This window comes from Notolepis coatsorum (genome assembly GCF_963971535.1).
Source record: "Notolepis coatsorum genome assembly, chromosome: 20".
In the NCBI taxonomy this organism is placed as follows: Eukaryota; Metazoa; Chordata; class Actinopteri; order Aulopiformes; family Paralepididae; genus Notolepis; species Notolepis coatsorum.
The window spans coordinates 64,634,173-64,647,992 of NC_140184.1; the positions used below are offsets into that span (position 1 = coordinate 64,634,173).

A 13,820-nucleotide genomic window follows, 5' to 3' on the forward strand; every position below is an offset into this window, starting at 1 on the left:
TCTCACCCCCTCAAAGGAAGACTAATTCAACCAAGATGTCTGTAAACAAGCGTTGACAGCATCCTAGCCCTCCCTGCGGTTATAGCTTGCGGCTAGGTCAAAGCTAATAACGTCAAAACCTTGCGTGATGTTTCGATGTCGGATGGCCTTCATGGCCCCGCCACCCGACACAATTTTTGACAGAAAAAAACAGCTATTCGAACAAAGTTACTAATTGCTGCTGCTAATTCCATACCATGGCGGTATAGGCTTAACAGCCCACGAGCCACCCGCCGGGCCGACTCACCTCATGGTGTCGGCCGGGCGGGGCACTGTTCCAACATGCCAGAGGCAAAGGACTGATGCCACCTGCTTCACAAGCACGGAGCACCAGTGGTGGTTGCAACCAGCAACCTCCACTGTGGTGTGCACCCATGAAGGGGATAATGAATAAATGAACTAAAACACCACCAACACACTGCAGAATGGGCTAGCCCATACACACAACGTTAAGGGGATGCAGACCAGAGAACACCAGCCTCGCATACCATTCATAATATTCACAAAAAGCACACCAGCCCTAGGCCTCAGCCCATTCACCCATGAAAAAGGTAAACAAGCCCCTGTCAATACTCCCAACAGTAGACACCTATTGACCGTCAGCATGAATGGTTAAGAGGAGGGAAGACCTTTTTTAACTCAACAACTCAAGCAGCATCACTAACGCCAGCATTGTTATGCCTAGTGGCGCAGATCCTACCTGGGCGCGACCTAGCCACGACAGCTAGCCGCCGTGCGACGTCCCTCGAACCGCTGTCAGAAGACGAGGAAATCCCAGGACAGACCCGATGCGCTGTCAGAACGTGCCGAGAAGATTCCAGGGGCTGGCAAATCTCCGGCGAAAACCCAACATTGTTCAATTACTCTCTGCATTTCATCAACAGCTAGCTACATGGGATGCAATGCACGTCCATGATGGAAAACAAAAAAGAGGAAGGGCGAGTGTGACCAATGCCCGGTGTCTTATAGGGGGACACTGGGGCGGGGCCTGGTCAAGTGCATGGGTGCTTTGTTTTCGTTAATGAAGTACAGTAGGTACTGGAGATGAGGTATATCTCAGTATGGCGAAAGAGCGAGACGCGATTCGCCAGTACGAATATATAACCAGGGTGAGGTTTACCAGATATTTACTATGGAGTGAACCGCTTCACATCAGCTGGTCCCTGTGTTTGAATGTTGGTTAATGGCAGAATTTTATATTGCATAAGCCTGATGGCCAAAGAACAAAACCTCCTATCTGCATTAAAAAAAAGTGGGGGGAAAACCTCATATCTGCACTTTGCAAGGCACTAATACCTGGTCGGTATTGTTAACACATAAAAATCCTTGTATATTACACTGAGGGGAGAGTTCCTATAGAGTAAAAAAAAAAACGGTGTTGTTCACACAAAGAACAGTGTTGAGGAGAGATACGGCCTTGCAGCAAGAAATCTCACATATGAGTGGGTGGTTCTCATACCTGGCATTCTTAACACACCCATAAAACGTATATGTAACGGTTGTGACAACGTCACCTCAAACTTCGATGCCCCGAGGGAGTTTCAAACCCGGGTCTCCCAAGCCGCGGGCAACAACACAGACTGCTATACCAAGAGGTGAACTCACTTCGTTCTAAGTACTGGGTCTATGCGTCTTTTGAGGATGTGAGAGTGAGTTTAACCCAGAGCACCGCTACTCACCCCAGCCCTTCGTGACTGTGCTTCACGATACCATCCTGGCACCACTACTCACCCCAGCCCTTCTTGACTGCGCTTCACGATACCATCCGTTACATATATCATATATATATATATATATAGAAGGAGTAGCATGATGACAAGGGAGGGCGCTGTGTTGCAATCACTAGGCGCTTGCTGTGGAATCCAGCCGAATGCACGTAATGATGAAAATATACAAGATTATTCGGTTTGATTATTCCGGTTTGACTACAATATGGAGTAGACGCGTTTGGTTACAGCTCCGCTCCCGTCACTGTTAATTTCGTTCAAAAACATTATTTTAACAAATACTAATGAGATTAAACCACATCGTAGGTATTAATAGGAACTTCTACTAACTATATCAAAAGACATAAAGACTCAACATGGATAAGGATGCTAAGGATAAGAAAAAGGGTGGAAAGAAACACGACACAGGAATTCCAACGGCGCCGATTTTGACACGTTCAAAGAATATAACAGGCGAGGCAACGGCGGAACCGTTGTTGACAAGCCCCGATGGGGGGAATATAGTGGAGAATATACCGGGACCGTGCGAATCACGACAGTGGAGAATACGGTGACAGAAATTACACAGGTAGTCAAAGAGAACGAGAAGAACGTCAACGATGGATTGACAGAGTTAACTAATGAAATAAAAAAGGTGGAAGAAGCATGTCGGAGGAAAATACAAGAAGTCAGAGATGAAGCGATGGAGAGGCTGCTCGAGACCCAACGTTACTACAGGCGAAATAATATCCGTATAGTGGGACTTGATGAATCAGTCAATTGCACAGACGACAAGTTTCAAACAGTGCTAGCAGAGATTTTGGGTAACAACATTCTAACCACAGAGCCGATAGTGGACCAATGTTACAGAATCGGTTATCGAGAACAAAAAGGCAACGGTCCAAGAGTCATCATTGTTACTCTGCGCAAAACGATAATAAGAGATGACATCATCAGAAGTGCACGCATCCAAAGGGGGAAACTGAAATATGGTGAAAATTCAATATTTATCTACGAAGATCTATGCAAAGAGGCCATCACTCAGCGTTTCCCCTACAAGGAGGTGATGCAGCGATTGTTCAAGAGTGGCCTCAGGCCAAGGCTAATATACCCGGCACTATTATCGATCGTGGGAATAGACGGCCGGAGGGAAGGATTACGCATGCCTAAAGCCGCAGAGGAATACTTGAAGCTACATCATGGAGCAGGTCCCCCAGGGCAGAACGCAACGCTGTCTCGTAACAGATAAGCCTACTCATCTCTCTCTTTCTCTTTGTATTTCAGTAATTTTATTAGAATGACTTTACCACGACTCAACAAAAGTAGCAGAAGATATGCATGCCGGCAACACCAAGGCACAAGGAATATAATATGGTTCGTAATGCATTATATTTACAGACTTCTGGTCTCCGTGGAGACAAGAATCTATCATTGACACTGTGAACAATCTGGAATATTCTGGGCTCATTGCTCGACTGCTCTGGGACACAAAGGAATATCCCGAAAATACCAGCAGTCATGAACCCTGGGTAGGAAGATCATTCTGGAACACAACATCAGTCTGTCGTATATTCTAGGGTATTCTACAACCTTCTAGAATATAATGCACCATTACAACGAAGGCCTGCAACTTTAACATTAACATCCGGTGTGTATAAGCATATGATCAATTGACTGAAGTTTAATCAGGCCTTAATAAGGCTTTAAAAAAATCAGCCACATCTAAATGTATGAGCACAACAAGGTTATTCTAATATTTTAAATAATCACTCCACTGATTTAGAGATTGGCACAATGTAGCTCTAAAAGTCTCTGTTTTTCTCTTTTACCTCTGTATTCAATTTTATTTTAGTGGTTTCTCCACGATGAGTTTTATTTTAGCTCTGACTCCCCTTTTTTTTTTTTTATCTTTCATTGTTTTCTATTTTTCTTCATTTTTAAGGTGTTAGTATTTGTCTCCAATCTTTTCCTTTTTCAGATGTTTCCTACATAAGTTAGTAGAAGGTTCAAATGAATATATCAATGAAGGTATTCTTTTTTTCATTTTTCATAATATTGTTAGTACATTAAGGGAAGGCGCAAAACCAAAAGCGACATTCTATTGAATTAGAATGAAAGTGTTAGATCCTATGGCGATTAGCATAGGAAGAGTAGGATTACAAAGCTCAGTTTGGGCAATCCGGTGGCCTAAGGGAGGGAGTCATACAATTAGGATGTGTCTAAGGGACACAATCCTGTATGACTCTCGGTGGGAGGGGAGGGGAGGGAAGGGAATTTTTATTTGTATATATGTATGTTTTTAAGCTCGGCTCTCAACGGGACCTCACTAGTTGGATGTATATCTATTGTTGCCTCGCACTCCAGAAGCATTACCAAAAACTACACTACAACATGTATAGATTATGGCTAGTTTGAATATAATGATATGGAACACTGGTGGGATAAATAAACAACACAAACGCAAAAGCGTGCTCACACTGATGAAAAAAGAACATGTGGATGTGGCTCTACTAAGCGAAACGCACATTTTAGAGAAAGACATAGATACGTTAGCAGACAACACTTATCATAATATTAGTCACTCTTCTTTTGGTACGAGAACTCGAGGTGTAGCCATAGTCGTTAGACGTAAGTTGAATATTGAATTAAAGGGAGTATGGTCTGATGCAGATGGTCGTATAACTATAGCTATGATTGTACACAATAACAGGAAAATAGCGTTGACAGCGGTATAGGTATATGCCCCAAATTTGTACGAAGAGGGATTCTTCTCTACACTAACCAATGCAATGTTAGACCTTCCCGATTACTCATTTATAATAGGTGCGGATTTTAATGCCATTTGGAATCCAAGGATGGACAAATCTTACCTCGCCTTTTCCAGCGAACAAAAGAATTCATCTAATGCATTAAAGGATTGGTCGAAGATTACAGGTGTAAATGACTTATGGCGATCACTTAATCCCACGACCCGAAAGTACTCTTGTCGATCTGCGAGACATAACACATTATCAAGAATAGATTATGTCTTTGCATCCCCGAGACTATTTGGTAACTATGAAGTGGAAATGATACCCAATGCACTATCAGATCACTGTTATTTACTCCTAAAAGGAACATTTGGTATACTATCTTCCCGAGCCCCAAGATGGCGATTTAACTCGATGCTGCTTAATAACAAGGAATTCATTACACAACTCAAAGAAGCTCTTATAGTATTCCTACGGGAGAATGCAAACTCAGTGCAAGACCCCAGAATAATATGGATGTCGGTAAAGGGAATGATCAAGGATTTCACTGATAGCTTTTCCTCCAAAATGCGCAAGAATCAATGCAAAAAACTATCTGAATTGGAAACGCTTTACTCAACGTTATTTAATTCTTTAAAATACAACAACTCAACTCGACTAGAAAATCAAGTTAATGTACTAAAAAAAGAGATCAATGCCATATACAGACAACAAGCGGAAATACAAATACGTAGCACAAGACAACAGCAGTATTCCCAAGGTTCTAAACCTAGTCACCTATTAGCCATGCGATTAAGAATTAATGCAAAATTTGCAGATATAACTACCATTAGAGCACAACAAGTACTTGAAACAGACCCCGAAAAAAATAAACGATACATTCAAAGAATTCTACTCCGACTTATATAAATCAGAAACGACCTTCGATCAAAACAAAATGGACACATATCTTAATCAAATTATTCTCCCTAAACTTTCAGAGGATGACGCTAAACAGTTAGAAACACCGATCACACTAGATGAACTTAGGGAGGCCATATCTGAAATGCAAAGTGGTAGGGCTCCTGGAAGGGACGGTATCCCACCAGAAATGTACCTCTCTTGTTGGGACATAATTGGACCCTTATTACTAAATATGATTTTATACTCAGTTAAGGAGGGGAACTTCCATAAGAATGACAATATTGCACTCATAACAGTCCTCCTTAAAAAAAACAAAGACCCCACAGAGTGCGGTAGCTATAGACCTTTAAGCCTCCTTGGAACCGATATCAAACTGTACTCTAAGGTATTAGCCATCAGACTACAAAAACATATGACATCTTTAATCCACCCGGACCAAACTGGCTTCATAAGAGGTCGCTTGATCACCGATAACATAAGACGATTACTACACGTACTAGATGCCAATAAGGAAGACAACACACCTAAGGCGATACTGTCCCTAGATGCAATGAAAGCTTTTGACAGGTTGGAATGGTCGTATCTATGGGCAGTATTAGAAAGGATGGGGTTAGGTAAAGGATTCATCGATATGATTAAAGTATTATACAAAGACCCATCGGCCATGATTACAACAGGTACAATCATCTCCAAAATCTTTCCGGTATCACGCTCAGCCAGACAGGGTTGCCCTCCTAGTCCCGGACTATTCGATCTATCATTAGAGCCTTTAGCACAATATATAAGACAATCCCAATCCATAGAACCAATCATAATCAAGGGCACACAACACAAAATTAGTTTATATGCGGACGACGTAATACTGTTCATGCAAAACCCCAACACAGCACTGCCTCATCTTCTCAAGCTGATTGAGGACTTTGGAGATCTATCGGGATTTAGGATAAATTGGCCGAAGTCGGCCTTCCTCCCACTTAACGCCCCTGCAAAAAGAAATATAACCCTCCCAAAAGAGATACAGATGGTAAAACAATTTAGATGTTTGGGAGTTGAGATATTCCCCAACATAAGCCAAACGGTGAAGTACAATTACATAAAAATCCAAAACAAAATCAAATACGACCTTGTCAGGTGGTCGAAACTTAAAAACTCATTACAGGCACGTATATCAATAATCAAGATGGACGTCCTACCTAGAATCAACTTTTTCAGCTCAATGCTACCGTTACCCCCTCCAAAGGGTTACTGGAAAGAATTACACTCCTCCACATACAAATTTATTTGGAATAACAAACCACCACGTATAAAAAGATCCACCGCACAGAGAAACAAAGCAGACGGAGGTATGGCATTTCCAGATTTCTACCACTACTTTAAGGCGTACACTTTAAGACCACTAACAACATGGTTTGATCCCCAAGCATTAGTATCCTGGAGAAATTTAGAAGAAAATATAGTAGCTCCACATAAGCTGAAGGGCATAGCATACACCAAATTACCAATTAAGCAATGCGAACGGAAATTTGGCCCCATAATCACTCATGCGATCCGGATATGGCGCGAAACACAAAAAAAATATCCTAACCCACATAAATGGCACAATCATACTCCCTTATTCAATAACAATGCACTCTTGATTGAAAAACGACCTATAAGATTCCCTATATGGGAAGAGCAAGGCATACACTCATTAGGGGATGTTTTTAACAAACAGGGTTTGTGTAGCTATGGAGAAATATGCAAAAAATGTAATCTCACCAAGTCCACATGGCTTTTTTACATACAGTTACGGCTATGTTTGAAGTCTCACGGTGTTCCATTAGACATACCAATTGAACACCACAGATACCACAAATTCTTCTATGAAAGAGAGACATCGAGTGGTTTTGTTTCAGATTTTTATCATCAATTACTAACGTCCTCGTATGAAACCCTCCAACTAGACTCTGTCTGGAGGAGGGATATACCAGACCTGGAAAGCGACTTTGATTGGCAAGCAGCCTGGGCAAATATTCGATTCACATCAAGGAACCCGGACCATCAACAAATCAATCTTAACTATATTCACAGGACATACTTGACTCCGATAAGACTGAAAAAAATGGGTCTTATACAAGACTCCAAATGCTCCTTATGTACAAATGGGGACGAGGGGACATTTATGCACATGTACTGGGACTGCCCAACAGTTAAGATATTCTGGAAAGAGGTGACCCAGCAACTATCAAACCTCTTAACTTGGAATATACCTGTACACCCCTCTGTACTACTGCTGAATGATGTTTTTGAGTGGGCAGTACATCCACAGCTAAAGAGATTGGTTTTATCGGGTATCACAGTGGCTAAAAAGCTTATAGCATCACGATGGTTCCAACCGGAAAAAATGTGCCGAAAGGTCTGGATTATTACATATCTCGATGTGATCTATCAAGAAATATCTACAGCAAGAATTTTGGGTCTCAATGAATCCAAAATGACACTGTGGTTAGAAGTGGTGGAGAAAATAAAAGCTAGCATATAATGGTAATGCCTGGTTAGGAGCGAGGGAAAATGGATGGATTATCCAATGGGGGGTCCGGAAGGGGGGGGTACGAGCTGGAGCATATGTGTGTAGGTTTTTAGATAACAGGTATTAAGGGTATATCCTATATAAGACAATTAAATAAAATGTGATTTCATTTCATTGGATGTGCACTGTCAAATAATGCTTGTATATCTTATCGTGTGTTGTCATGTTTGTTTATGTGTTTGTTTAAAAAATAATAAAAAAATAAAATACAAAAAAGATTATTCTTTTATAAGAAGCCAAACCATTTATGGGAGTGTTGCTATGCAGGGAGATAACAGAGTGAGCATTGAGGTCATGCGTTATCAGTTACACTCTGTAGGCTGGGTCAGGGGGGGGGGAGGGGGTGCGGTAAGGCAGCCTGACTGGCAGACGATGGTTAGCGGTGTAATTACATGGAGTGTATGTACGTACACAAGCTCAGGCCTGAACCTGTGGATGAGGGCGCAGAAGGCGGCGCCGTTCTGCCAGGAGGACGTCAGGTCCGTCACAGTCGCATTCCTGTAGCCCTCCGTCTGTCTCTGGCACCAGGTCAGCAACCTCCCGGGCCTCATCTCCGAGTCTGCACAGGAGAGGACGACACACCACATGTCATGATGATAGTCAGGTTACTTTTTTCTACGAAACACAGTTTCGACTGTTTTGCAAAAGGATGATTGACACCCCTTATTTACCGGACCGGACACTTAGATCCTCAGATCAGAATGTGTTGGTTGTTCCAGAGTCCAGGCTGAAGGTGAAAGGTGTCTGTTCAGTGGTAGCGCCTAGACTCTGAACCAGCCCCCCACTCAGCTTAACTGCAAACCAAGTCTCCACTTTCAAAAAGAACCACCTTTTACTGAAACCTTTTATTTTCTTTTTATTAGAATTGTTCTTCTTTTTATATGATCTTGTATTTCTGTATTATGTATTGTTCTTGTTCCTCTGTTTTATATTGTTTTGTATTTTATATTATTATTGTTGTTACCATTTATTTATTTATTATTATTCCATTGTCTGTCAAGCACTTTGTATCCTTGTATTAGAAAGGTGATACAAATAAAGTTTATTATTATCCACCAGTTGGCACTACTCCTTCCGACAACTGTACTGGGAAAATTGTCAAAATCAGTGTTGTTGAACTTGTAATACTGACAGCCAGAGTTTCTGGAGGGCAATTGAATTTTTATTTCTTTAATTTCTTCACTGCGGATGACAATAGCAGAGCCTACATCAGTCTCATCTCGAAGGTTTGTCAGACATAGCTAAACAAAGAGAGACAGGACTTTCAAAAACCTTTGTAAAAAGTCAAACAGACAAGTCGGTCACTTGAGCATCTAGAACATATAGGCTGTGAGGACATGATGTCATCCGATGCGAACTGGCTCAGTGACAGTAAATGAGGCGAAGACAGAGAGGATGTGTCCCGGGATGGGGGCTGGGGTAAGCACACATCCCTGTCAGGACCTGTCTTGCCACCGGTGGGTAACACAAGGTGGTATTGTGTAGCTAGGCGGTTTAGTCGTCTTGCAGTTGCCGGTTCTACAAACTTAAAGATTAACTTAAAACAAAGGTTCAGATCCTCTTTCCATCATTAATCTTGAATGTCATCCATTGTAGACAGTATCTGGTTTTAAGAAATTGTGAACAGCATAAGATACCAATGCTATAGTGTACTCTAAGTATCATATCAACCATATCAGTGTTTCCCTGCTGCGAGGCACAGAATTTCCCCTCCACCCACCCACCCACACCCACACCCACACACACACACCACACACACACACACACACACACACACACACACACACACACACACACACACACTAAACGTGGTAGTTGCCTTTAACGTGGTAGTTGCCTTTATATGAATGCAGTCATTTTAACCCTTTCAGATGTACAATCTCACATGTAAGATTAGAATGTTCAGAATTTAACATTGTAATGATGATCCGGAATTTCCCCAAGGGGATCAATAAAGGAATATCTTATCTACTGGTCATTGAAAGCTATAGACATGGTACAATTCTAACACAGAATTCGGAGGGGAAAAAAAGAACTTGCACTTGAAAGGGTTAAAGACAAAAACTCCTCAGCTCAGTCGAGGCATGCGAGCTACGGTATATTAACCACGTACAGCCGGCTGGGTTCTATTTCAAAGCTCTCCAGTCTTGCTATGACTCCACGTGGAAAAACAAACTTCTGGCAGCAAATTATTCTCCATAGGTGATTTATGCCGGTCGCCGCTGGGTCTCCTGCTTCAGTAAGCTTACAGGAGGAGGCTATATGCTGGTCGTCCCTGGGTCTCCTGCTTCAGTAAGCTTACAGGAGGAGGCTATATGCTGGTCCTCCCTGGGTCTCCTGCTTCAGTAAGCTTACAGGAGGAGGCTATATGCTGGTCCTCCCTGGGTCTCCTGCTTCAGTAAGCTTACAGGAGGAGGCTATATGCTGGTCCTCCCTGGGTCTCCTGCTTCAGTAAGCTTACAGGAGGAGGCTATATGCTGGTCCTCCCTGGGTCTCCTGCTTCAGTAAGCTTACAGGAGGAGGCTATATGCTGGTCCTCCCTGGGTCTCCTGCTTCAGTAAGCTTACAGGAGGAGGCTATATGCTGGTCGTCCCTGGGTCTCCTGCTTCAGTAAGCATACAGGAGGAGGCTATATGCTGGTCCTCCCTGGGTCTCCTGCTTCAGTAAGCTTACAGGAGGAGGCTATATGCTGGTCCTCCCTGGGTCTCCTGCTTCAGTAAGCTTACAGGAGGAGGCTATATGCTGGTCGTCCCTGGGTCTCCTGCTTCAGTAAGCTTACAGGAGGAGGCTATATGCTGGTCCTCCCTGGGTCTCCTGCTTCAGTAAGCTTACAGGAGGAGGCTATATGCTGGTCGTCCCTGGGTCTCCTGCTTCAGTAAGCTTACAGGAGGAGGCTATATGCTGGTCGTCCCTGGGTCTCCTGCTTCAGTAAGCTTACAGGAGGAGGCTATATGCTGGTCGTCCCTGGGTCTCCTGCTTCAGTAAGCTTACAGGAGGAGACTCAGCATCAGCCGTCACTCAGAACCTCCTCACAGAGGAAGCTGAACATGTGTATAATATAAAGTTTTTGTTTGTTTGCTTGTTCTGATCCCCTGAAATGTTTTCCATCTAAAGATGAATCTGCAATTCATGAGAGTGACCTCTTTCTATCGTACCTCGTCTCGACAGGTTGACAGGCCGGCGTATAGTAGCAGCGCGCTCCAGAGAGCAAGGCTTCAGTTCTCCACTGACGAACAGGTGACGTACCTGAGACGGACGAAGACAGACAAGATGACACTTGAAATTAGACGAGACGGAATATCATCCCCTGCTGAAACTGGGTGTAACGCCACATCATCCGCTTACATAACCTCGCAAAGTAGGAATCTGATACCGTTTCATGTGATAAAAGTGAATAAAACAGTCGTCTCACCTGAAGTGGCCTCACGCAGGAGGAGAGGAGGTTGGGGTATCGAGAGCCGGGGTCTATGGTGTACTGATCAAAGTTCTTGGTTAGGTTTTCAGGCGTCGTCTGTGGAAGCAACCTGTAAATACTCTCCCTGTGGATAAACAAAAGACTGTCAGAAAACTGAATCTGTGCATAATATTATTATAATGCTGGCTGGATGTACAAAAAGTGGTGTGTGTGTGTGTGTGTGTGTGTGTGTGTGTGTGTGTGTGTGTGTGTGTGTGTGTGTGTGTGTGTGTGTGTGTGTGTGTGTGTGTGTGTGTGTGTGTGTGTGAGAGAGAGATGGAGAGGAGTGTGTGTGTCTGTGTGTGAGAGAGAGAGAGAGAGAGAAAGAGAGATAGATAGAGAGGAGAGAGGCAGAGGAGAGGAAGTATGAGAGAGAGACAGAGACAGAGACAGAGACAGAGACAGAGACAGAGACAGAGAGAGAGAGAGAGAGAGAGAGAGAGAGAGAGAGAGAGAGAGAGAAGGATTTTTATGTGTTAACAATACCGACCAGGTATTAGTGCCTTGCAAAGTGCAGATATGAGGTTTTCCCCCCACTTTTTTTTAATGCAGATAGGAGGTTTTGTTCTTTGGCCATCAGGCTTATGCAATATAAAATTCTGCCATTAACCAACATTCAAACACAGGGACCAGCTGATGTGAAGCGGTTCACTCCATAGTAAATATCTGGTAAACCTCACCCTGGTTATATATTCGTACTGGCGAATCGCGTCTCGCTCTTTCGCCATACTGAGATATACCTCATCTCCAGTACCTACTGTACTTCATTAACGAAAACAAAGCACCCATGCACTTGACCAGGCCCCGCCCCAGTGTCCCCCTATAAGACACCGGGCATTGGTCACACTCGCCCTTCCTCTTTTTTGTTTTCCATCATGGACGTGCATTGCATCCCATGTAGCTAGCTGTTGATGAAATGCAGAGAGAGAGATATATATAGAACATACCTCTCAGCCAGCACCTCTAGAACAGGCCGCCCCTCAGCCCAGCTCTTCACCATCCAGGCCGTATCAGACGCAGCCAGGAACCCCCTGGCACACCCAGTCCCTGTGGGCCAGAACGGCTGCACACAAACACACAGTACGTCTTCAAATTGTAGGGCTAAACATATCTTTCATGAGAGAATCCACGGTGGAAAAGACAGGCACAGCAGCATTTATACCACATAGAGATGTGTACAGTAATTCAAACTGTTTGATCAGATTTGAGCTGTGTGAACCAGAATGTCGACAGCTCTTGGCTTTTATAACTGTGTAATTTTGGGCCTCGAACCCATAGTGTAATCCGACAGTTACTGTCACGCCAAGTGCGGCCTTCTCACCTCTAGAAGACTGTCCCCGACCAGTGTCACTAGTAGCTGGTGTCCGAAGCGTTCCCTGACCAGGGCGGCGTTATCCGAGGCGTGCATGCTGGTGAAGTCAAACATGGCCACATCTGGTTTCCCACAGTGGTTCATGGCGAAGTCCAGCGTGGGAAGTTGATAGTTGGTGCCAAAGTCAGCAGCCTCACGGGCGTAGCACAGGAGAGCTTCCTGGTTGACATTCTCACTGCTCAGCAGCATATCAGAGTCTGTGTAGTCCTGGAAGACAAAGACCTTACAGTTAGAAGACCTAACCCTCACACTGTCTTTTACCATCATGCACTTTGCTAATAAGTAATCTACTATGCCTATATTACTACCTACTATGCTTAAATGTCTACTATGCACTCAGAGTGTAGCACTCAACACTTTTTGACAAACAATATCACTTGCCCTTACAGTAGCTGCCAGGGTTGTACCCTTCCTGCTGACTTGTTGTACAGAACTTGTAGGTCGCTTTGGATAAAAGTTTCAGCTAAATGACTAAATGTAAATGTGTGTGCAATGCATGGGTGTGCATGTGCGTGTGTGTTTACGAAACCAAAATCAGTCATCAGTTCTGTTCTGACGGGCGGTGAAACGTACTGTATACGTTTTGAAATAATGCAACAAGCCGAAGTGAAAAGAGAGCTCTGCGTTAAAATGTGTGTAAATGAATATGAACAGAGAACAAAAGCCCAAAGGGAAACGCATCATTCATACTGAAGCTCCTTCTGGCCTCCAGTACCTTTATTGTGAAATACCATCCTGGACCACGGTTCAGTTTAACCGAAGTACAGTATCTTCATGAATGGGTTCATATGGTGACTCATGCAGAACCACACCAAGTGCTGGAGGACAGATCCAGGGTCAGATTCATAACTCAGTGAAACGAAGTGCTTCCTTTAGGGGACACCTAGTAGCTTTTCATCGCTGGTGTGAAATCAGCTGGCAAGACATGAGACCGTTCTGCACTCATCTCCCTTCTGAAGGAAATCGATGATTTGCATTTGGTTTATAACCTATTATAGTTTTAAGAGGATAATATCATCATCATCAT

At 43.5% G+C, this 13,820-nt stretch overlaps 1 protein-coding gene across 1 annotated transcript in view; it reads right to left on the reverse strand.

The window, feature by feature from the left end:
- mical2a (microtubule associated monooxygenase, calponin and LIM domain containing 2a) overlaps positions 1–13,820 on the reverse strand; it is a 179,713-nt gene that overhangs the window by 37,321 nt on the left and 128,572 nt on the right. Inside the window, exons 7-11 of the mRNA XM_084337133.1 lie at positions 12,743–13,000; positions 12,369–12,484; positions 11,380–11,506; positions 11,123–11,213; positions 8,379–8,526 (exon numbers count right to left, since the gene is read on the reverse strand). Of these exons, the coding sequence (XP_084193259.1) occupies positions 8,379–8,526; positions 11,123–11,213; positions 11,380–11,506; positions 12,369–12,484; positions 12,743–13,000 (740 nt within the window). The remainder of the gene's footprint in view (positions 1–8,378; positions 8,527–11,122; positions 11,214–11,379; positions 11,507–12,368; positions 12,485–12,742; positions 13,001–13,820) is intronic.